At 39.0% G+C, this 26,322-nt stretch overlaps 1 protein-coding gene across 1 annotated transcript; it reads left to right on the plus strand.

Annotated features, from left to right (window-relative positions):
- Positions 1–18,660: 18,660 nt before the first annotated feature.
- lto1 (LTO1 maturation factor of ABCE1) lies at positions 18,661–24,062 on the plus strand. The gene is made up of 5 exons (XM_088081093.1): positions 18,661–18,857; positions 20,295–20,400; positions 21,748–21,818; positions 22,361–22,478; positions 23,574–24,062. Exons 1-5 carry the CDS (start codon positions 18,808–18,810, stop codon positions 23,643–23,645), a joined length of 417 nt encoding a protein of 138 aa, XP_087937219.1. The 5' UTR covers positions 18,661–18,807; the 3' UTR covers positions 23,646–24,062.
- Positions 24,063–26,322: the final 2,260 nt, after the last annotated feature.

The raw sequence follows: 26,322 nt of genomic DNA on the forward strand, positions 1-26,322 counted from the left end.
TCGCCAATAGTTATTTTTTCCTCAGCAGCAGTTTGTGACTCGCGGGGTGGATACTTGATCCAACGATCCAATCACAGCTGATCAGATCCGATCGATGAATGAGAGCTGCTTCAAAGGTAATGAAAGAAAACTTTAAGACCCAGCTCAATGGGTTACGGTTAAGTTTCATTTTCAATGTGGCTTAAATTCTTCTCCAAAAAATAGAAATTGTACATGTGGCAGACCGCCACAAAAAATGACTTTATGGGGAAGCCCTGGATAATTTTTTCTGTGAGCTGTGAGCAAATATGACAAGAAAACACACTAATAATCTATTATGTCTTTATAAAGAGTTATATTTTGTATAGAAATTATATGACAAGCCAAAGCTCACTTATTTCACATAACTATCAGTTGCATCTAAACAGAGAGTGAGAATGACGAGCAGACACACACACAGACACACAAGCAGACAGACACAGAGCCCAACGTGCGATCAGAAAAGCGCAGAGGAGCAGAACCACTCATGAAATGCTCGGTCACTGCTCTCCTGACAATAAATATATTGGGGCACAACTGCACCCTGTGTGAATATGGTGTGACGCTACTGAACAGTGGCTTCACAGGTGACATTAATTGTCTCCATGTGCATCATTAGTATATTAATAATGTGTACTATTACAGATGGCATGCTAATATCAGTTCAAAAAGTATTGGGTACATAAAAGACGATTGGTCTCCCTATAATGATGCTATCAATTTAAAAAAAATAAATAACAGCATATATTCTATATCGCAAACATGATGACAGGCTGCTGCAGTGGAGTGTGACAGTGCAAAGCTTCTTAAATAGTTTTTAGGGCACCTGGATCTACTAATGTATCATGACATCAAAATGATTTGTTTTTATAAATGCTGTGAAACATTACAGACAAAAACAGCATTTATATTTTACAAAACAAATTCCCTAAAGATCGAGTTGCCCCCCCAGTGAGCATTCTCATGGGAAAACTAACACCTCACTCTTTTCTTTCCTCCCCCTCTTCCTTCTTCTCCAATAAAGAAGAGAGAGCTGAGGGGCCATAACGGTGGCAAGGCAGGTCTGTTTGATCCCCATGCCGTGCTATCTTCAGTTTTCTCCATTCAGCCCGTATGGACGGGGATCAGTGGAGTGGACCGCCCGTCTGCCCAAAGGGACAAAAGTCCCCCTGCTAATTGCTGCCACATCAAATAAAGAGGGACATCCCAAATAGGAGCCCTCAGATTGATGGAGAGGGGGAGAGGGAAGAAAAAAGGACAGCGAGTTATTCTTAAAGCTGCTCACTGGTTTTACTCTCATTACTCCTCAGAGCACCAGCTGACGAAGTCTGGATGTTTGTTAAAGCAGCGGTGATTACTCTGGATTTTTAGTATAAATAAGCATTTTCTATCTTTAATTTGTATCATGCTTATCATTTAATATTTCTGTTAAGACCGAGCTTGTATATAATAGCAGTAATCCTACATAAATCAAACTCACGGCAGTGGAAGTTGTATTTTGGCACATCCTCGGCCAGCTACACACTTGATTTGTCCGGGGGCCACTTTTACTTTGACAGGAGGCCAGGGGCCAGTCCCAGCAGCCCTACACATGTTTCTAGGGATTGAGGACTTTTCTAGGATTTTAGGACGTTTGTACACTTTGAGTAAGTTTCTTGGATTTTAGGACATTTCTACAATTTTACAACATTTCTAGAATATTAAGACGTTTCTACGATTTTCATAAGATTTTAGGACATTTCTAGGATTGTAGGGAAATTTGTAGGATCTTAGGACATTTCTCGGATATTAGGACAATTCTAGGACATTCGGACATTTCTACATTATTAGGACATTTCTACGATTTTAGGACGTTTCTAGGATTTTAGGACGTTTCTAGGATTTTAGGACATTTCTATTAAAAAAATCCTAGAAATGTCCTGAGATAAAATCCTGTAGGATTTATTTATCACTTTTATTTGTTTGTTATTAAGCTGAGCCGGAGTCGGGTATAGCCCTTGAGACTTTATGGAGACTAAGGAACTTTTGGAGCTGGTACGAGCTGCCTCCATTGGAAAAGAGTTCTGTGAAATCGTGGACTATCAGCTCCCAGAAATACGTGTCCACTCCCACGTATAAGGGGCTCGCCTTTCCATCATGGCTCCATAACACGCCTACGTGGCCTTGGATTGAAAATAAAGACAGCTAGTGCGGTGGCTGCAATAGAAATAAAGCTGCTAATGTTTTGAACATCCATCGCTATGGTTACTGGAGTGTTATCACCAGAGAAGAAGTCGCAGAACATCACTCAGTGGAAACAGTCATCTAGGAATTGTGTTTTTATCAACATTTCGAAAATATCGCTTAAGTTTTGCACAAATCTGTTATGGAAACCTGCCTACTGGTGCATACTCTGATTAACGTGCCCAGCATGTCGTTTTTCATGTCAAAACATGTTTTGGAACCGCTGGAGCTGCTTGTGCCTTTAGGTAAGAGCTAAAATATGTATCTTTAAATTGGGATAAAGTGCCACTCAATATCAGGCTACTTTTACTTTGCAACTTAACTACAATTTACTGCTAATAACTGTTTCCTTTGGGTGAAATCCAGAGGTTGGTGGGTAGTTTAATGTTTTAATGAAGTCCCAATAATAACTCTAACGTCATTATGTGAATAGGATTTTAGTGTGGGGTCCATGTTTTTCTTTTGTTTTATGTTTTTTTGGAAAAGGGCTGCAGAGACATTCCCAGATTAGTTCTGCCCGTGCGACTGCCTGCTATGTTATTGGGGAGCAGACAGTAGCTGACTGACTGCCTGTTTGACTGGCTGCCCCCTTATTGTCCTCCAGCAACGAAGAAGATCAGTGGACCAGGACCCGGCAACAAAAGGCCCTGGAGCCACCGCTCTGTGTGTGTTTGTGTGCTCGTGTATGTGTGTCGCTGTCACGGCCCAGTGATATAAGTGTCTCTGGGCCCCGGTTGAGTCCCCCGCACCACACAGGGGACAGAAAAAGAGAAAAAGCTGTCACTTCAGAGGGCCTTTTCAAAACCTGCATCACTTTAGAGCAAATCAAAGTCACAGTCCATATAGTCCTCCGAGCAGTCAAATGCTCAGCTTCTGCATCAAATGCTTTCCCAAACTTCCCCCCTCTCTCCCACCCGGCCCTTCCTTTTCTCAACTCATGCATTCCTGTTTTCCAATTGTGTTGTCTTTGTGTCACAGCGAGTCTTTGTTGGGTGGCTGCTGAGGCCGGCGGTGCGGTTTCAAAGTGTTTATTGATGTGCACTCTCCACATGATGTTGGATCTTGTTGTCAGAGGTCACAACCTGTTGGTGTTCCGGTGTGGTCGAAGTAAGGCTCACATCTTGATCCGTGCCGGCAGGTCACGCTCGGCCTTTGAAAGCAACAAGGCAAACAGATCTTCGGGGACGTCGGCTCATCCATCAAGCACACCTTAAGACTGTATCAGCCAAGCATGCAACGCTGTCACTCACAAGTAAGTAAGCTGTTGGCGGCAGGAAGCCAGGTCACAGGAGGACCTGCTGTAAATCACTAAAGTAAAGCAGAAGTTCCCAAAGTTCCCAAACTGGGGGCCAGGACCCCTACAAGTGGTGTCAAAACGGTGTGCCATTACAAAGTTACACTGCCAACTACTGACCTGCGTGCAATCTACAGCATTTATGGTTGTTTTCGTGGATCGATTTCACAATGTTATCATACTGTATGAACGCAGATTTTTTTCAAAAATGCGACAACTTTTCCATTTTTCGTCTAAATTAGGCATTAGAGGCACCAGCAACAATGTCAACTGTCTGGTGGACCGCAGCCCGATGGCGCTGTACTGTATACAAACTGAAGGTGTTGTCTACATTAGATAACTGCTACCAGGATGTAATTAAGTAAATAAATTGTGTGACAGCACATGGAGTCAAAATAGGGACAAAATTGTCCACACTTAAGCACACACTTGCCTCTATCATCCATCCCATTTCATCTTCACTGCAAGTTTATTCTTAATTCACATGTTTGCCATATAACATATTCACTGACAGTGAGAAATTTTATTTAGGTGCGTGTAATCACAATTTTAATCTGTGCGACTACAAACAAGTCAAGCTGGACTTTCCCATCATCCCCGAGTAGACAACGCTGACTCACATCCTGTAACACAGACTATTTCTCAGCTTTGTTCCCTCTCGAAGCTTCAATCTTCACTTGTTGTACTCCCTCTAAACTTCCCCCCTAAAACTGTCTCATTCACCTTCTATAATTTATCCACTTTGATCAGCCTCCCCTTATTTTCCCATGGCTCTTTTCTGCACTCCTTCACACCCTGCCCTGCTCCTGGAAAATTAGAAACCATCATGTCCAGACATCAATATTGGGCAATTATGCAATAGAGAGCGCACTACTTCCTGTGCTGGCACTGACCGATCTGTAAATCACAAGGGGAGGAATCATCCAGAGGGAATATAATGTGAGACTGTCGTCTAAAGGTGCGCCACATCATATCATTCATGAGAACACAGGTAAGGATTTTAATAAGAACAATTCATGCTGCAAAAAATATTCAGACATAATGACGTCACACTGTTGTGCATGACAACAACAAGCATGGGTGTTTCCAGAAGAATTCAGGAGAAATGGCAGCGTGTGCAGGTCCAGGTGGAAAAAAGAGAAAAGCAAATCACCTATTGATCTATTTTATATATTTGTATTTGAATTTTATTTTGTTGTACTATTTTATATTTTATACAGAATCTGAATGTCACTGAGTTCCTGCTGTTGTTTATAAAGAACTGAGAGATAATTTTTGTTTAGTTTTAAATTAAAGTTTAAATGCAAACTATAATGTTTTTTGTTGTCATACGCAGTGATAATAATAATAATTATTATTATTATTAATAATAATAATAATAACAATAAACTTCATTTGTATAGCACCTTTCATACAAGAAATGCAGCCCAAGGTGCTTTACAAGAAAGAAATTAAATGCAACAAGTGCTTCACATCAAAACACAAAAAGACTAAAAGATTTAATAAAACCTGTATGCAAAAATAAAATAAAAATAAAAATAAATGTAATAAAAAATTAACAAAGGCAAACTGAAATATGTAAAGGGCTTCTAGTCAGTTTGTATGTTGCACAGTTTTACAGTTGAAACAGTAGAATATTGAAAATGAGCAATTCTGAAATTAACTGTCGTTCAACATTAGTCTCGTGTTAACAGCTAAAGTTATCGGTTGTGTTGAAATGACTGGACCATCGGTCCGCTGTAGAGGAGTCTGACGACATCCCCTCAGCTCATAGCTGTGGTGGATAGTTTTTAGGCGCCGTATCTTGAGCGTTACGCGGCGACTGCATCAGTAACAGCTTTGCAGCGGGTCACTTCCCTGTCATACGGGACACAACGGGAAAATGATTCCACTAAGCAGCGGAGGATGTTAAAGAGAAAATTTTGATTTTGAAAATTCGCATTAATCGATAAAATCAATTTATCGCCAAGATCTAATATGCACCTTATGTAATCAAACCAAAACAATCACTTCCTGTGAAGTACTTCCAAATACTTGCAGAGATGGTTTTTATAATCACTCTGCAGAATGCGAAGTCTTCCTCTCTTCCTGCCTGTTTGTGCTGCTCGTTACACCTGACCGTCCTCATCAGCTCTCATTGTCGTCTCATCAGGAGTTCGATCTAATGAGGGTCAGGCTCTCATTACCGCCCATGTCGCCTCACCACAATCTGACCTCTGACCTCTACCTCCTACGGCCAATCAAGTTTTTTGTTGTTTTTTTTTCTTTTTAGCCTTGTGGTCAAACAAAACACAAAACTTTAAAACAATGGTGACAGACTGCGTGAGAATAAAGACAGACAGAGACACGCGGTGCGGCGGAATAGAATTAGATTAAATTTTAAAATTTCTGACAACATCAAATGTATGAAACCTCTGCTGGTGCTAAGATTTGGCTAAAAAGCATTGAAATGTGCATTTTCAAAATAATAAAATTCCAACAAAACGTCCAGTTTCATCACAGGAGATGCAAACAAAACCCTCTAGTGTGACTTTGGTAGTGAAAGATACATATTTCTGCTGGTGAGGGAGGGGGGCCGGGGGTGGAGGCTGGCAGCGGGGGTCACAGGAAGGGTGGAGGTGAAGATTAGGGGGCAACAATGAGTTAAATGTTCCCCCGCCAGACCACGCAGAGGCCGAGGCATCCCCCCAGTGTCCATAATTTGTCTGGAATAATTGAGCGTGTGTGCGTGTGTGTGTGCGTGTGTGTGTGCGTGTGTGTGTGTGCGTGTGTGTGTGTGTAGCCGGGGCTCAGGCCTCGCTCTCTGCTGGCTGGAGGTGAAGGGGCTCTCCAGAGAGAGTGGAGGACCCTCGCTGTCAGACAGGAATCTGAAGAGACCTCCCAGTAGCCCTCAGCGGTGAGACCCTGCAGCTCCGCTTATTCACAACCCTCCGCAGCTCAGGGAGCCTCAGAGAGCCAAAAATGTTCGAGTCGTTTCAGTCCAAATAGATCCTGACATGTTTTGGTGATATGGGGCTCGCGGGGACAAACGGCGACCGAGCCACGTAACCTAAACACGAGGAGGGCGTAGATTGCGTTTCAACACTGGGGGAGGACACGTATGAATCAGGGTTTTGGATTTGTTCGCCAGGAAATACTGAGTGTCATCTCACATCCTGCATTCCCGTCACATAATTCCAAAACTTACATGACTTTTCAAGGACTCATAATAAAATTTCAATATCGGAAAAACTTTTTGCACACACACTGTTACAGGAAGCAAGAGTCTCCTGTCTCTAACATACACAAATATACATGTTCCAAATCTTAATCTACGCCTATGCTTCAACATCAGGAGTGATGGGGTAATCGGATTACTTTTAAATGTGAGGTAATGCATAAAAACAAGGTTAACAGGACTAGAATGAAGTAACTTCAACAGGTCAGGGCACTTCAAGAGATACCACATTTTGAATATATATCATTTAGTTTGAAACGAATTAGGACAAAGTAATATTTGTTACTAAAACCACAGACAGATGTGAAAAACACAGTTTTGTACATCATCATCTACATTAATGCCAGGGTGTATTTCAGCTGGTCTTTGAGTTTTCCTTGTTTTCGTGGTTTACTTATAGCATATATTAATGTAGTGTTTAGTCTTTCTTCGTTTTTGTATTTTATATTGCTTGTTTTGTAGTTCTATATTCTGATTTTGTATTTTTTGTTCTACGCTGTCTGTCTGTAACGTTTGTAGCTGCCTGTCTTGGCCAAAACACACCTAAAAAAAAGAGATTTTAATCTTAGGAGTTTTTTCAGGTTAAATAAAGGCTCCACAAATACTTCAATAAATAACTGAATAATAAGTAAATAAAATAAAATAAAAAAACAGCTTTGTGTCCATGAAGTCCAAAAGTCAAATTCCAGTAACGCCCCTTTCTCATTCCCGGATAATGTTAGAGATGATGGAGACGGTTTTCAGACGAGTTGATGGACGCAGGTGATGGAGGCGGTATCAGACGGGGTGACAACAAAGAAGGAGGCATTAACTGGACCTCCAATCTTGTATGTTAGGGCCAACAAATCATCCTAAAGTTTGACTTCCAGCCTGCTGAATGATCAGCCACCAAGTGTCAATTCAAATGATGCACCGCCATCTAGTGGCGACACTTATTCATGTTGCACAGATGAATCTGCATGAGATTTGCAGGTTTTCATAAAGAAAGGTTTTGGTGTGCAGTATGCAAAAGACGATCGAGAGACACCAACATGAGAAGAACTGTTGCACGTGAGTGACTTGCATTTTTTGTATTTTGTATGACATCAAACTTGTTTCTAGAAATCTGCCATAAAACACTGTTTTTAAACTGTTGGACCATGCTAAATACACTGAACAAAGAATTAAACTCAACATGTTTGTTTTTCCTTCCATTTTTCACAGGTTTCATTTCAATATCTAAGACTTTTTCATGCACTCAGTAGATATATTTCTCTAACATTTTGTTCACAAATATGTTAAACACCATATTAGTGGACAGGTGTGGCTGTATGTCTTTCAAAATAGCATAAAAATACCATAATATAGAATTTCAACTGTAAAGCATAAAAAAGTCATAGTAAAGCATGTTATTGAAAAATAGCATGGAAAAGTCAAAGTATAGTTTGTCATCTGAAATATAAAAAACGCCATCGTATAGGAAGTCATCCATAATAACAGAAAAAAACAAAGTATAGATTGTCATCCTAATTAACATAAAAAAGTCATAGTCATTATTTTGATCATCCCAAGGTCTGTCTTGGGATCACACGACGCTATGAGCTTGTCAGCTGGAAATGTTTCTCTCATGGTGCAGCAGGCGCTACAAGAGCTGTTATTGCATCACAAAACTCTGAGAAATTTGAGCAAATCCCTCATAAGTGGCCACTTGCCTCTCCATTATCGCTCCATAACACGCCTAGGTCACCTCGGATTGGAAATAATGATGGCTAGTGCGGTGGCTGCTAATGTTTTGAACATCCATCGCCATGCTTCTTGGGATGTCATCATGAGAGGAAAAGTTGCATAACAGCACTCAAAGGAAACTCAGTCACCTTGCAATAGTGTTTTATCAACATTTCAAAAATATCACTAAATTTTTGCACAAATCTGTGATGGAAACAGGCCTATAGACACACTGTTGCATTTCCAAACAACATTTGAGCCACTGAATCTTTTCAGCGACCTGTTCCTGTTTTCTCAGCAGGTTTTGTGCCAGAGAGCATGAGTGTACGTACAGCAGGAAAGCTATAGATTAGGTACATCACAAATACAAAAGCCGAAAAAATGTACAATACAGAAAACACATATCGATGAGGGAGACTTTGACGCCACACAGGCAAAGAAATTTTAATTGTGTGGCTTGACTTTAGACTTGGACCTGCCCCGACAGGCCTGCAGTACATACCGGGTTAAAAAAACTAACCTCTCACTCACCTCCCAATGAACAAACACTCTCACGTTTGATATTTGGATGCATTCTGCAAAAAACTTTCCTGATTCACAAACACAGCTGATCACACATGCACACGTGTCCCCGCAGGTGTCTGGCACAGAGTGGACCGTGCAGGCTGCACCGTCCGAGTGCGTGCAGGTGTTTATCGTGTTCCTGCCTGTTTATGTCACTGCTGTGACTAAGTATTTAGTAACCTCTGAAGACATTTATGTCATCTTTTCATCTGAGCAGAGTGAGCAAATACAATAATCCTGTTTGTGTTTGCTGAGCGTATCACATCGTGCCCTTCACCTGCAGCAGGGCAGGGGGAGGACACGACATTATGCATCCTATTTATGTTGAGCATAACAGCATGAAAAACCACATATACCTGCTGGTGATGACATCGGAAAAGCTTTTGAAGTTGTCTGTTTGCTCTGTCTATCACCTCTCTGATAACCTTTAACCTCTGTGACATAGGCAGAGGTTACTCTGGTTTGGTCTCAGTGTTATACGTTATACGTGTGACCTATATTACATAGAATGGGACTGCATGAAAGTCATCAAGCACAATATTTTTGGCAAAGCACCTACTGGAGTTCAGGTGTCTGTCCACCTGTGTGGAGAACACACAGAGGCAGAAAGTCTGAGATATCTAACGGCTGAGAGCGCTCAGCAGCCGAAACTTTATCACATGCAGTATTTAAATATATCAAATTAAAAATATACTATGCAGGCTTTTCCTAAAAAAAAGAACAACGCATAGACTCAGTCACAAGTAATCCCTCTCAGTCATTAATGACCCACTCTCAGTGTGTGGTGGTGCACCCTCACAGCGCTCAGGCGAATTCAGGGCTTTGTAAAAATAATAATGACCAGGTGTCAGTGGGCATCCAAGAGACAGTGCTGGAAAAAAAGCCAAATATAGTGCGGCGAAACACCAAACGATACTAAGCAGGTTTCCATTAAACCCTCAAACTGCAAAAACTGTCAGTTTTGGAAAAAAAAATCACATACAAGTTTTTCACTTGCATGAGGTGGTATTTCAGGCAATTTGGGGGAAAAAAAGAGCCGTATTTCACAAAAGTGCCATTGAAACACTTTTTTTGGCTTTTGTAGGTCACATGATGCTGTGACACTTTCTCTGGGCTTCATCAGTGTGAACAAATGCTGGGATACAAACCCCAGTGGAGGAGGCCAGGTAAGACAACAGGTAAATGTAATCACTAATATCAACGATCACTGCAGACTGAGACTTCAGTGTCTTTCACCTGATGATCAGTCAGTCAGACATTGTGACTCTTATCATTATTTTTTTCATATCAGTCGATATTGATATTTATCACGATATACATCAAATCACTATTTCTGTCGAGCTTAAAGGTTCCTTTGACTCCTAAGTGAGATATGAAGGTATCATCAGGTTAATTTTGGTTTAAATATCTATTTTCTGTCAGACATTGAACATGACAAATATACTGTAGAACAGCATCACCAGCTGGAGGACCTATTCTACTAAAATTCAAAGCAAAGGTCCGAGCCTCATACCTAAAATCAATACCACCATTAACTGAACATTTTACTTTGATTATGATAGAAGAACGATTATTTTGTTTTTTGGGGGGTTTGTTTTTTGCCCTCACAGTTCACTGACACAGTTTCATGTGACCATGGTGTGTTGGAGTGTAATAAACATGTGATTTATTATTATTTATTAAACTTTCCAGCATTATATAAAAATGAAAAGCTCCATCTTAAACAAACTTCAGGCAAATTGAAGCACATTGTGCTGATAATAGGCCAACCTCTCCTGACTGCAGGACTCTCACTTTCACCTCTGCAGATGTGGCTGTTTTAGACATTTTGGTGCTATGGAGCGGGCTGTCGGACAACCGATACACGCACGCACGCACGCACGCACGCACGCACGCACGCACGCACGCACGCACGCACACACACACACACACACACACACACACACACACACACACACACACACACACACACACGCACACACACACACACACACACACACACGCACACACACACACGCACACACGCACACTGTATACACAAGTGGGCCTAATAAAAACAAACATCACACCTGTCTTTATCAGTTGTTTTTTTTTTTAAAGAAGGAAAAAAAATCAATTAAAATCGTAAATTGAGTTTGGTTTACGAGAGATTTAATTTTTAGGTCATATTGCCCGGCCCTAACATATATATATATAAAACCCTCTCTTTAAATGAAAACTTTTCTATCAGCCACTGATCTCTAATTTTATAATAATGATTAAACAAAAACAGCACCAACCAAGGATTGTTTATCTCGTATTAATCCTGAACTATATTATTTTTGGAGTCTCTCACTAAAACCACACTGTCTCTGCCGCCAGCTTGCCCCATTTGCCCCAAACGAACCTTTCTGCCATCCATCAAATGCTGGTTATTTTTCCAGATGTCCTGTACTGTACTGCGTCTGTCGGGGGCGGCAGGTTGTATCAGTTATCTGCTGGAGTCTGGCCAGCATGTACATTTGTTTTGCTAAAAGTGAAATTCGCAGAAACTGGTCAGTCATTAAGGTCACTACAGTGTGTGATACTGTCTGAGAGCCTGGAGGAGTTCTCCGCAGCCAGATCAGCCTTTTTCATCTCTGACAGTCACACCAGGATACTCCTGCTCTTTTTAAAAAAAACTCACAATGGACTTTTAGTGAAGTCTTTGCACCAAACACTCAGTGCATACAAACAGTGCAGAGCAGCTGCCATTTGCACAGCTGTGTGGCTCTGGAGTCCTGCCAGTGTTTTTGAGTCTGCACGTGCTCAGTAGCACCAGAACAGAACACACACACACACACACACACACACACACACACACACACACACACACACACACACACACACACACACACACACACACAGAGAGTGATGAGTAAAGGAAACTTAAGAGTGTACAAAAGAGCAAAGGGACGCTCTTTAAGACAGAGCATCAGGATCACGTCCTCGCCAGCGCAGGTTTTATTCCACATGTATGTCTCCGCAGTCAAACATCCACGTCTGTGAAAACACGGCTGCTTCACACACATCTCCCCCTCATCAGCACATTAGATAATAATAGACAGGACTTGTATAGTGCTTTTCTAGGTACGCAAAGACGCTTTACATGAAATGCAAAAGAAAAAACAAATACAGAATGGAAAATAGAGAATACAAAATACATTAGTTGTGCGATGTTGTATGTTGATTGTCATCGCAAGTAGTGATACTGAGATTGTTGAATCTCAGATGCTGAGATCGCTACTGGTTATTACTTTGGTTTAAAAAAAAAACTTCTTCTGCCACTAGACGGCAATACCTGTGACCAATCACACCTGAAGCACTTTTTGCACTTACTAAGGGTTTTTTCCTTAAGTCTAAATTCTTGCTTGTGTTGTACGTGGCTTTGGATAAAAGCGTCTGCTAAATGAAATTGTAGAATTGTAGAATTAAACAGAACAGAAAACAAAAACAAAAATTCGGAGGATATGAAGGTTCCGATTTAGTTCGGTTTAGGATCTTTACAATCTGCAGAGTTTTAAGATTAATGTCGCCAATTCAGTATCTGACCCTGAAATAAGATCCGTGGTTAACACAAGAAGAGACTTTTATATTTTGTTCAACGACATAAAATACGTCAGTAAATGCCCCACTGTGAACTTTGAGGCTTTAATGTGTCTTAAAAAAGGCTGACAAGAGGCTAAAGGAGGCTAGAGAACGTCATCATGCGGAGTCGCGCTGCAGTGTAGTTAGTTTGAACTTTTTACCTCTGAAAACTTCATTCAGGCTTCAAAAATCCTGAAATCCTGAAGTGGTCACGACTCTCCACTTCTACTCCACCACACTAAAGAGGGAAATATTGTACTTTTACTCCACAACAATTATTATATAACTGCTTTACACAATAAGATTTGTACCATATGAAAATATAGAAATGCAGCTAAAACAAATAATTGATTGATTAGAATATTGATTAGCAACAATTTTTATCATCATTTTAAGCCATTTTAGGAAAAATAAAACACTTCATGGTTCCAGCGTCTTATAGTATATAAACTATATGTTTGAGGATTTACTGCTTTACCTTTTAATTATATTGATTTATTTAAACCTTTGTGCATGCATACTTTTACTTATAATACTTCAATACATTTTACCTGAAATCACATTTACTTTGTTTAAGTTTATTTAACAGTACGTGAAATTAACTACTGCAAAAGTTTTTCTTCTTACAGCCTTTTTTGGCATCGTGTCCTGGTCGGAGCAGATTTGGACGGTTAAGAACATTTGGTGCAAGTTGACTTCTGAATTCTCATGAAACTCCTGAATTCTTAAATTATGGCCAAAAACTTGCCTGTAAGGTCACAGTGACCTTGAACTTTGACCTATGACCACCAAAATGTTATCAGTTGATTCTTGAGTCCAAGTGGACTTTTGTGCAAAATTTGAAGAAATTCCCTCAAAGCATTTCTGTGATATCTCAGATTGGAGAATGGGACGGGGCGACTTGGCTATCACTGGTGCCGAGGCATCAAAAAACGATATTCGGTGTCCGTGTATCGATAAAATATTGACACGCAAAAATATTGTGCTACATGTATAAAATCTATTTGTGCACCCCTAGCTGCTATGCACGTCAGGATTAGGGCTGGGACGACGCAAAAAATACGTCGACGCAAGAACTGCACATCGATGCGTCGTCACTCAGAATCAAAAAGTGGCTGCTACTCGATGCCGCGGCCGCCGCCATTTTTTGATTCTGAGTGACGACGCATCGACGTGCAGTTCTTGCGTCGACGTATTTTTTGCGTCGACGCGGCGTCCCAGCCCTAGTCAGGATACATACTCAACGCACTGAGGGTGGCAGGTTTGGTAAACAGATCTGCACTTTTATAGCACTTTCCTAGTTTTATGTGTGCATTCACACTACAAGTCACATGCGTCTATTCACGCACACATTCACACACACATAGGTCACTGCCGGCCAAGGCTACCATACAAGGTGCTACACTCATACACACAGTGGACTGCCGATCGGGAGCATTTGGGGATCATTATCTTGTGCAAGGACACTTCGACAAGCCGACTGGAAGAGCGGGGATCAAACCGCCAATCTTGCCGTTAGTGGACGACCCGCTCTACCTGCTGAGCCGCAGAGAATCCCATTTGCTGGGGTCTTTTTTTTCAGTGCCATGGAAAAATGTACAAAATAATAAAAGGTACAAAATAATCAAAAGTGCCAGAGAAAGATTGTTTTCATGAGAAGAGAGCGATTTAACTGACAGAAATGCCCAGGTGCTTCCTGTCACTGTTCCTCTCTTTTACCTCTGCACCTCAGCCTGGTGGACGTGTCTCCACCCACTGAGGGAACAGAAATGTTTGCAGAATAAATCATTAATGTGTTAAAGTTGCTGATGATGCCATATAAATAAAAAAACCCTCCAGCTGTGTTTTCACAGCTGTCAGAGAGCGAGAACAGGACAATATGGAGGTTCAGGGACTCAACACCTCCTCTTTCCTGGTAGCATCAATATGAAACACGACTGAACTTAGAACCTGAGAGGACTATTTGTTTTCAGAGGCTGCGGTCTATCAACACAGATGGAGATCATCCAAAGCTGCTCACGTTCGGCTTCCTCTCAGAGGACTCAGATCAGTCAGGTGAGTTCAGCAGGTTGAGACTCTGCTGCAGAGACATCGCTGCACTTGTCTTACAGCGCCCTCTGCTGTTACAGGGACCGATTACAGCGAAAAGACAAGCTCAGAGCTTTTCAGCAAAAGTTCCTTATAATAGTACCACTAACAGTGTTTTGCATTTCACTTTTTTTTTTTACAGATTTGCTGATTTCAGATCTATAAGGAAGCACGAGTCATGTGCTGCTGTGACTACGGGGCGACTGACACCGATTATGAGGATGTAATGAGACCGAGGACTGATATTTGGAACCGATATGCGTTTGCAATAAAAATGTAAATATTTGTAATATAACAAATTCCAAAACAAAACTTTGTTTAAATGCAAAACTGAAACTTTCAACATCAGATACAACAAGTTCCCAGCAACTTTTTGTGTTTTTATAAAGTTCAGTGAGATTTAATCAAATCATCAAAATAAAAATCTAATAAAGGCAAAATGCCAAATTTTGGCCCCAATAATCTGCTTAGCCAATAATCTGTCGACCCATAGCTGTTATTGATTAATCAATCAACAGGAAAATTTTTTTTAATGAATTAAGTACTGTATTATATTATATTATATTATATTACATTTCAGTTTATTGTCAGAAAAAAAATTTAGTCTTGCCTGCAGCAGTTTCACATAAATACACATAAATGCAAAAATGCAAACATCATTTAACTAAAAAACAAAATCATACAACAAACTCTACAAATCAGACATTACAGTAAGTGCATTCAGGGCAACTTATTATCATTTCCTTTCACATTAAGAGTTTGACTCGAGGACCATGAGGCTACTCAGGTGCCAAACTCTTATTTAATAAGTTGATAAACTGAGGAATCAAATACTTCCTCAACATCTTCAATCGAGCCTGTGGGACGCAATATGCTGTCCTTATTTGTCTCACATGATATTTAAACTGAATATTTTGAAGTTTTGGACTGCTGGTTGATCAAAGCAAGTTTATATTGCCAATTACATTTTGGTAACAAAGCTATTTAAAGTGCTTCAGGAAACTGTCAAAAGCATTTTTCACCACTTCCACACATTTTATAGACCAAATGATAAAAACAGTGTTCATACGTTTCTTTTCTAAAGGAATAAACAATCTACTTCACAGCCATCATCTGTCCTCGTTCAGGGAACATAGAGAGAAAGCAGAAGCTCGAGCAGAGGCAGAGCAAATATGATGTGATACCATGCAGCTTTATGACAGCTCACACTGAAACTGATGCAATAACACAAGCAGCACCACAAAGCCTCCAGCCATGACCACGGAAAACATCCCATAATATCCTCAGACTCAAATCTTAATTAGCAGCACTCACTTCGGTTTATTTACCTTAAAAAGGTGTATTCTGTTAATGAGAAAACGAGGTTTGGAAAAATAAAAGCACAACAGGAATGTCAGATATGTGTGACCACCCTGTGCAATTATCTATCTCTAAATATTTTTAAATACATAAGTTTGCAAATTTTTACATCTAAAAGATTAAAAACTATGACCCCCGCTGGGTTAACCCTTTGAAGTCCAAGCAATCCAGGTTTGAATGTAACCAGCAATTTAACAAGACATGGCCAACAAATTTCAAGACTAAATTTGAAAAAAAAAAAAAAAAGTGATGAGAAAACTACCTGCAAATGAGCAAAAAAAGAGTAAAAAACAAAAACCAACAAATAAATGAGGAAAAAAAGTGATGGAGTTTTTAAAAATGTATTTCTTTTTCATAGCCTATTATATATATATTTTCTATAATATACATTTAAATATAAATTTATTAGAATTTTAAATGTATATTTTCAAGACATTTTCCTTTTTAAAAAAAAACCTCAGAAAACTCTTTTTTTTAGTACTTCTTTTAATTTATGGGACATTTCTTTTGTAAAGGTGATAACTGCGTTTTCAAAAAAAAAAAAAAATAAATCAAAGGGGTCAAACAGCCTGTGAAAGGCTCCTTAACGCAGCACAAGAAAACTGATGTCGATCCGGGTTTCAAAGGGTTAACTGCTAACGGCTAACGGCTAAGCTACTTTGCAGGCTACACATTAGCTCGGTAACATTTTTCAAGATTCAAACGCTCATTTGGTTGGAAAAAAAGCGTGAACAGCAGAGTTTAAAGAGTTGAAATCATTCAGATTAAAGGACACAGTCAACAAAAGCGACAGAAAAATAAAAGTGTTGCCTCCTTACCTTTGAAGCGGCCATGATGTCCAGCATGTGTCCTTTTTTGAAGAGTCCTTTGGGTCCTCCGAAGTTTTTTTGCATAAAAATGAGTCCAAGTTGTGAATATTGTCCTGTGAAGTCCATGCTAACCGACCACAAACAATGTGTCCTCTTCATGCGTCCTCGCTGGTTACAAAATAAAAGTGTCCCCACCTTTGTCGGTTTAGTCTTAACTTCTTCGTATGTTCAGTGTCCCAAAAAGTCTTTTTGACCGACCCGCAGGTGAGTTTCGAGCAGGTAAAGAAGGTAAAAAGGAGGGAAACCCTTCAGCTGCACAGACAGCTGCCTTCATCTCGCGCTGCGTTCACTGCAGTCGGACATCAGAGTTCACTCTTGTTTCGGACAGGTGTTTCTTCAAGGTGTGCTCCCTCATCAAACTTTCCCCGTTAATGCAGCGCCCCCCTTCAGTGTTTGGTCTGGGAAAGGCACACGAGACTAGGTCAGTACATAAAAAAAAAAAAAGAAAAAAAAGAAAAAAAAAAATAAAATAAAATAAAATAAATCAATAAATAAATAATAATAATAATAATAATAATAATAATAATAATAATAATAATAATAATAATAATAATAATAATAATAAATTAGTTGAATTAAAATTCTGGTTTTCCACAAAAAACAACAACAACAGCAAACAACATGTAAAATAAAATACATTCAAACAAAAATAAAATAAAAGAGTGCGTTCCCTCATCAAACAGTGTCTCCCCCTGTGAATGCAAAGCACCCCCCTTCAGTGTTGGGTTTGGGAGAGACACAGGAGACTAGGTGAGTCAAAAATAAATAAATAAAATAAATAAATTATAATAGTTATTATTAATAAATAAATAGGTTTTCCACAAAAAGCAACAACAGCAAAAGATATGTAAGATTAAAATACATTAAGGCAAAAAAAATAAAAAAAAATAAAATAAAAGAGTGTGTCCCCACTTTAATGCACAGCGCCTCCCTCAGTGTTTAAAAGGGGCACATGAGAATAGGTGAGTTAAAAATACTTAAAGTTTTCCACAAAAATAATAATATTTTTTTTTTTTAAAATAAAATGAAATAAATTAAAATGAATTAAAACAAAACAAAAAAACAAAAAACTGTTGGTCCACACTGTAATAATGTCATGACACACAACAAAATGTTTTGATTTTTTCCCCAAAAAATTTTCATTGAGTTTTACGAAGACATTACACAAGTTTCTTTCTTTCTTTCTTTCTTTCTTTCTTTCTTTCTTTCTTTCTTTCTTTCTTTCTTTCTTTCTAGTCTAATATAATAATTGTGATGTTATTATTTTATGTATCTATTTATTGGTGTTTTATTTCATATAACAAAAACAGACAGATGACAATTCATCACACAATCATACCCTCTTTCCTCATTTTATTTTATTTTAGTTCAGTTTCTCATCACACTTACAGTATATGTGTGTGTACAGTTTATTGTTTTTGTATTTTATAGCCAATATATGTGTCAATTTTATCACGCATTATTTAATTTAATTTAATTTAATTTAATTTAATTTAATTTAGTTTAATTGTATTGTATTTTATTTTATTGCATTTTATTTTATTTAACTTAGTGTTATTTTATTTAACTTAGTGTTATTTTATTTTATTTTATTTTATTTTATTTTATTTTATTTTATTGCATTGCATTGCATTGCATTGCATTGCATTGCATTTTACAGTTGCAGGTTGTTGTTCCCCTCCGGTCCTGCGGGGGCAGCACCGCTCTGCTGATGGAGGAAGTGAGAGCTGCTGCTGGAAGCTGGTGGAAAGTTCAGCGGTCAAACTCAGCAGATTTCTCTTTAAACTGTTGGTGTTTTTTAAAGCTCCTGCAGCTCAGAGCTGTTAAAACTCTGTGTTTTCTGTTATTAACAGAGTAATCTGAAGATGTCTGGAAACAACGATCTGTTTGACAACATTCTCCTGGCGGAAGAAAGGTGAGTTTTCTGGCGGTTTTTGTTGTTTTGTTTACCGGAGGCACGAGCCTACCTGCTCCCCCTCACCACACCGTGACCACACGTGAATAACCGGATAATAAAATACTAATAATTATTATTATTATTCAGGTAATGATGATAAGTATCGGTGTTTTTGGTCTTTAAAATGGTTAAAATCTGTTTTCAGAGCAAAAAACCTTTAAAACAGTCAGCTGATCACGAGTTTACTGTGAATACACACATACACATATATTTGTAAATACATATACATATGTGTGTATTATAGATGCTACTGATAACAATTTAATAGTTTTTTGTATAAGACAAACGATAGTTTATTTATACAGGTGTGTAATAAGTTCTGTATGTTATTGTCAGAATTGTAAGTATTTACATTTTCATATATAAGTTTTTTGCTTTTGTGATATCGTCTTTTTATTTTGTTTTTCTATTTTTGTCTGTTTATTTCTTTTATTTATCTTTATTTATGTTTTTTTCTATTTTGCCTATCTATTTTTTGTATAACACAAATGAAAGTCTATTTATACAGGTGTGTAATAAATTCTATATATTATATTATATACTATTTCTTTGTATTATTTTAAACTGACATTATGCGTCCTGCATCTTGCATTATTTGCCCTCTGCTTTTAATTACATCCCAACTCAACCCCTGTTTCTTCTCACTAGTGTTCAGTAGGACTGTTGTTGTTGTTGTTATTGTTATTATTATTATTATTATTATTATTATTATTATTATTATTGTTATTGTTATGGTCAGAATGGTAAATATTTAGATATAGGTATGTGTATGTATAGTTGGTTCATATCTGACAAGCCTTGAATTTATACAGGGGAGTTTATGATAGCAGGTACTTTATGTAATAAAGGGGCAGAATTTATTAAGTTTATACTTCTCCCTGCTGCCTTTCGCACGAGAAAACTGATGCAATCTGTAGACTGTTTTTGTTTTACTTCACATGCTTAAATTCAAAACACACTTGAAAAAAAAATCATACACAGATTACAGCATGACCCCCAGGACCCAGGAGGTTCAGGGTGGCCAAAATTTCGTTCACATTAGCACCTAGAGACCAGAAGGATTCTCAAAAAGACCGCAAAGAGACACAAGACAACTACAAAAGTGGAGAAAACAACCAGAAAATGACTTCAGAGAACCACAAAACAACCGCAAATAGAAATGAAACCACAAAAAGATGCATGAGAAATCTCATACATACAAAAATCAAATAAAAAAAGAGGCCAATCCACCAAATACTGGCTGGGCCCTTTGCATATCTGTGCCCAGGGGCCCCAGTGTCTCCAAATCCAAATCTTTATTATCATTCAGACTCCATATCAACAGGCACACAGGTGAAGACGCTAAAAACAGTAAAAAAAAATAATTCATTCATTTAGCGTGTGTTTGTTTTCCAGGTTCAGAGGGGAGGGCTACAGGGAGGGCTTTGAGAAAGGGACCCAGCGAGGACTTCTGGACGGACGCAGACACGGAGCGTCTCACGGGGCCAAACTGTCCACCGAGGTGAGTCAGCACAGAAAATATTATCGCTCTGTTTTGCCATCAGCGCTCTGATATTCCCCCTCACACACACCGTAAGTGTGTCAGCGCGCTGTCTCAGTGAAGCGGTCACTCCGACCCGCCGCCCTGTAAACAGAGTTAACCCTCCGAAACCTGGAGTGACGTCACTGTTGTATCACAAGTATTTATATGGCTGAACGCTGAGAAAATTGTGCAGATTCTTCCAGAAATGTGTGAAAAAATGGGAACTTGGGAAGAAATGTTCCACAAATTACAAAAAATAATAGATTTAGAAAATTATATTAAAATAACTAAGGAAAACAATATTGATAATGAACATAATCAAATATTTAAAATTATGATATGCAATTATTATATATTTTTAAAAACATCTTTTTCTTTTATTTTGTTTGACTTTCTTCCTTTTAATTTCAGTATTTGTTTTTTTTTGTCTTTTGACCAAAGATTTTTATGTTTACAGAACAAAGTAAATGGCAGAAAATAGTACACAGATAAAAGTATTTATCAACAGTAAAACAAAACCAAAAAGGAGCAAAACTTTTTATTTTATTTTGTTTTATTTTTACTACTTTTCTGATTTTTTTTTTTACTTATGACTATTTTTTTTTCTATTTTTATTTTTTTTGCCAATTTTTGGGTCATTACTTCCTTCATTGCCTTTTCCCAGTATTTTTGAAAAAAAGAAAAAAATCAAACCAAGTTGCTCAGGTTTCAAAGAGTTAAATACGCGGTCATGTGGACAGGGTGAGCAGCCTGTTTGCTTGTTTCATTCCCTCGTAACCTGAAAAAAATCATGGAACTTCACTGCATGTTTTCCAAGCCTGGTAAAGTCACAGAATTACTAAAACTCATTGAGAGTTTTGGAAAAACCTTGGAGATTTTGTTGCGTGTTTGATGTTGTTACAGTAATCTTTCATGGATAACCTTCACAATGTTACACATCAGCAGATTTATTTCTGCAGCCATTGACGTAACGGAGCTCAATTGTGGTGATTTGCGTCATTTTTCTTACAATAACCTACTTTTCTCAGTTTTTCCACCTCTGTCGTTGTGTAATTCAGCTACCTGAAGTTTGAATCTGATGTTTGAAAAATGCCAGTAGCTCACCTGGAAACGCGGGCGCCGCAATGTACTAAGGTTAAGTCCTGCAAAAAGTAAAATAAAATTTTAAAAAATGTTGGTAACAATAAGAAAAAAAATGTATTAAGAGTCATGAAAAGTTATGGAAAAGTTTTGAATTTTTTCCATGAAAATACCTGATTTAAGGATAAGTTGAGTTGCGTTCAGTGTCTCTCAGGTTTTGACAAACTCTCGTCCTCTAACCTCCAGATTTCCTTCTATTACGGGTTTGCCATCACGTGGAAATGTCTCCTCCAACACAATACAGACGTCAAATCCAGGTAAAGCCTCCTCATTACCTTACTCCATTTACTACTCGAGTACCTGAGTAAATGTACTCAGTTACATTCCAGCTCTGGTCAGCAGAGTACCTGAAACTACAGTCATTAGAGTCAATGCACCAAGTATAGTAGTATTTCTTTAGCCCTGAAATGTAATAATCCAGTCATTAAAATTACTCAAAGTCATTATCTGAATTTAATCAGATGATATTCATGCACTTTTTAAATGTTCCTCAAATATAACACTTATTTTTCGACATGTTAGGCAACAGTTTGTGACCCGTTTTTCTCTCATCTCGGTCAGACTGCTCTGAAGTACTCGTGAAATGTTTTCTTACTTAAGAAAAGAGCAAAAAGTAGAAAACACTGGTGAATCCCAAAAATCAGTGGGTACTGATGAAATAAGAACAAATCCTGGATCTGAGCAAAAATAAGAGAACATTTGTTTGTGTACAGTGTTTTGCATGAGGCCCACTGAGTGTCCTGTTTGATGGTTTTATTTATTTCTGTGTGTGTGTGTGTGTGTGTGTGTGTGTTGTCAGAAAGCGTATGAAAGCTCTGGAGGCTCTGCTGACTTTGATCCAGAACTCTCCTCACGATGATCCGCAGTCTCCTCAGCTGCAGGACTCCATGGAGAAACTGCGCTCCAAGTTCAGACAGGTACTTCATTTACTTCACTCTGCTAATAATGAGAGACGTCTCAGCGTTTTTGTACGGATTCATATCAGCTGCTGATCCTTTGTCTACGTCAGCGCTCAAGTCCATTTTATTTATAAAGCTCATTATCACAAAGCACGGTTTGCCTCAGAGGGCTTTACAGCGTTCATGCATTTTGACATGAAACAACGCTGGAACAATTTGTCATTACAAACAAAGCAAAAAGCTGACGATGGTTTTGTATCTAAGTGTGTTCCCCCGTTGAGAAGTGCCCCCCCCCCCCCGTAAATGCATAGTCCCCGCCTCAGTGGTCAGGTGTGGGAGGGGCACAGGTGCACATGGACTAGATGAGTGAAAAATAATTCAAGTTTTCCTTAAAAAAACATATATGGTTATTTTTGAATAAAATACAATACAATGTGATCAAATAAAATACAATATGATACAATACAATATTATTAAATAATATAAAATACAATACAATAAAAAATAAAAATTAAGTAAAAATCTGCACTCAGTAGAACTCTAACCCAGGTAACGTTAGAAAATTCCCAAACTGTATGTTTATTTGGGGCATTAAGGTTTGCATTGGTATAACACATATTGAAAGGCAGTTTATTTTTTCTGCTTTTTTGTCACTTTTTTCTCCTCATGTATCGGGGAAGCTGGTCCTTAGAAATTTTTTTAACAATCAGATGTGGTCCTTAAGTTATAAAAGGTTTGGCCTTCATGTCTTTTTATTTGTTTATATGTGAAATTGGATCCCTGTTAGTTGCATGAAATAAAATAAAATAAAATAAAAAAGTTAAATCAAATTAAAAATAATAATAATACAAGGTGCAAGGTAGATTTATTACTCAGTTTTTTAACATAATTTGAAAAATGAAATGAAAATTTTCCTCGATCCTGCTACATCTTTTGGAGTTGAAGGAGGAGTTCAGGAGTCTCAGTAATAATAACAACAGTAATAAAAGGAAAATTATCGTCCTGATCTAATGCTGCAAACGTGCTGCTTTCACTCTGCGGCCTGTGGACACGTGTTAGTCTCTCTGTGAATGTCCTCTGCAGATCACATGCATCTGTCCTGCTTCTGTCCAGGTCTGCTCCATGCTGAGCGTCCCGACAGACTTCAACGACTACGTCAAAACCTCTGAGGGGACGTCTTTCTGAATCGCTCCTGCTGAGGAGGAGGTGCTGAGCCGACCTCTGCGTCCTGGGCCGAAGGAGGGAGGAGCGGAGCTGCCGTGAGCCAGCAGACCAGGACTCGGTCTCCCAGGTGACTGCGATCTCTCTGCAGTGGATTCATTCGGGGTTTGGAGTTTGTGAGTGACTGTGTTGGTTTTACAGTCATCTCTGAGAGTCTTTGCCTTCACAATCCGGTGGGAAAGTCGGACATGAAACCGGAAAATCCGAGGAGACGGCTGCAGTCACTCTTGAAGTTGCAGAGTCGTAACTAAGTCCCAGCGAGACTCCAGAGACTGGGATCAGGAGAAAGTGTCTTGTGTGACTGTGCTAAAGGACTGGATTTATTGCCATGATGTTGAAGCAACTGGATTGAAAATCAAATAAACAGACTTTTTAAGATGATGATGAGGGTTTCGTTTTTTCTCGCTACAGCTAATGCAGTCCCACAGGAAGGTTCCTCCTTCCGTATGTCAGTTTTTTGTTGAAAAATTTCCTGAGAATTTCTGATTTGACTGTGGTGCTCTGTCAGGTGTGATAAAGTACAGCGAACAATGAAAACATGCTGATCTTTAGAGCAGAAGGATGTTGGGTAAAAACTGGACATATGAGGAGAAAACGTAATGATCCGAGTGGAAAAGGTTTAGACTTTCTCCAAACTTTACAAGCAGTGATCCACTAGAGGGCGCTGCTGTCATTTAGATATTTGGTGAAGCTGAGCTGAGCTTTGTTCAGTAATAATAGAACAGAATAGAAATACTAGAATAGAGACATTGTTTCGTTACAGCAGCAAATAAGAGAGCAGCAATTGAATAAAAATATTCTGTTAAAAAGGCAAAATAATGCAATAGAATAAAAGAAAACTAGAAAAAAGCCAAAAAGGTTTAAAAAAGCAATTTAAAAATTTGATGTGCAAACATAGTAATGTGCAGAATTGAGAACAGATGTGCAGCAGAGACAATGATCAGTGAAGATGCAAGAAATAACCTACAGCAGTTTTTCTGATGTTGGTTGTAGGTTGTTGTAGTGGGTGATGACACATTGTGTGATGATTGAGGGCACAGATCAATATTATATGTGACTGTTATGTATTTCTATTTCCAGATTGAAACACACTGAGCAGCTATAGCTTCTCTTTCAATTCAACAGTTGAATTGGCAGTAATAATCTCTCATTTCACAAAATAAATTAAAAACAAAAGAAAAAACCCTGGATGCACAGCTACAGCAAGCACAGAGGGTCAAAGCTGAAGCAGGATGTCTGTCTATAAAGTGTGAGAGATGTTTACAAAGGACAATAAGTATTTTATATATTGGGTAGTAAATAATGTAGGCCTCGTCTGTTAAAATACAGCACGGAGCTCCCGGATCATCATAAAGAAATATGATCAATGTACTACATGCAGTCCAGATGCCAGAATAAAATGTTGGCATTGTACGTTTCTGCATATGTTGTACTTGTACATTTCAAATTAATCATATTAATGCTTCTCAAGTGACGTAGGAAGTGAGCTGACTTTTCCAGAGCTGGAGGGGATGGTGGATGACATAATACTTAGACAAGAAGCTGACTGCTTTAGCCAACCAGCAACAAAACCGCTTGCAACCTTTTTACACTCCAAATGTGAGTGTTTTTTAGCAACCTCACAGCGTTTTGTAGCAACCTGTCAGTGTTTCCACTGGGTTTTTAGGCTCCAAACGTGAGTGTTTTTTAGTGAACTGACAGCATTTCCAAATGCTAAAATGCAGTTGAAAACAATGTCAGGCAAAATTTGTAGCAACAAATTTTGTGTTTTGTAGCAACCTGTCAGTATTTCAAGCAGCTTTTTAAGTTCCAAATTTAGGTGTTCTGTAGTAACCTGTCTGTGTTTGGTCCAGCAACTTTTTGGACTCCAAATGTAAGTGTTTTGTAGTGACCTGCCAGTGTTTTCCATTGTTTTTTCAGGTTCTAAACATGTTTTGTATTTGTGGCAACAAGTTGGTACTTTTTTAGCAGCTCTTTAGGCTCCAAACATGGGGCTGCTGCGTGAGTCCAAACTTTGGTGCGAAGGAACAAAGAGAGCGGCAGCCCTGTGTTTGCTATGATGACGGCTTTGATGTCCCTCAGGAGCAGACCGTGTCCCGCTTTGAGTAAACCGCGTTCATGCCAACAGCTTTTTGATTGGGCTTGTCCACTGATGGGGAGCCATTGGTTAATGTTAAACTCCTGTCCCGCTCTCTAAACAACACCAGGTCAGCAGCCTCTGCTGTCAACAGTTACTGTATGCTCAGAGTGTGTACATGCCGCCGCTCCTCAGTCCACACACACTCCACCACAACAATAACAATGGCATCAGGAGGCTCCAGAGAGCACCAGAGGGACGTTTTCAGCCTTTGTCAGCCCGCGCGCTTTCTGTCCACGTCCAAACTCACACTGACAATAACCCAACAGGACCGTGTGTGTGTGTGTGTGTGTGTGTGTTGGGGTACAGTAGCAGCTGGTTTATGCAGTGTCAGGCAGCAGGTGAATGCTGTCTTCTGGTCGGCAGCTTCTGAAGGCAAACAGAGAAAAGAGAGCGAGGGAGGCGCGGGGGGGAGGAGGAGGGGTGACAGGGGCCAAATGAGAGAGGCTGCATTCAGATGAGTGTTTTAGTACGACTTGTACCCTCTTAAAGTCAAAAAAAAAA

The sequence above is a fragment of the Plectropomus leopardus genome, chromosome 1, assembly GCF_026936395.1.
Source record: "Plectropomus leopardus strain MGB_pleo_1.0 chromosome 1, ASM2693639v1, whole genome shotgun sequence".
Classification (NCBI taxonomy): domain Eukaryota; kingdom Metazoa; phylum Chordata; class Actinopteri; order Perciformes; family Serranidae; genus Plectropomus; species Plectropomus leopardus.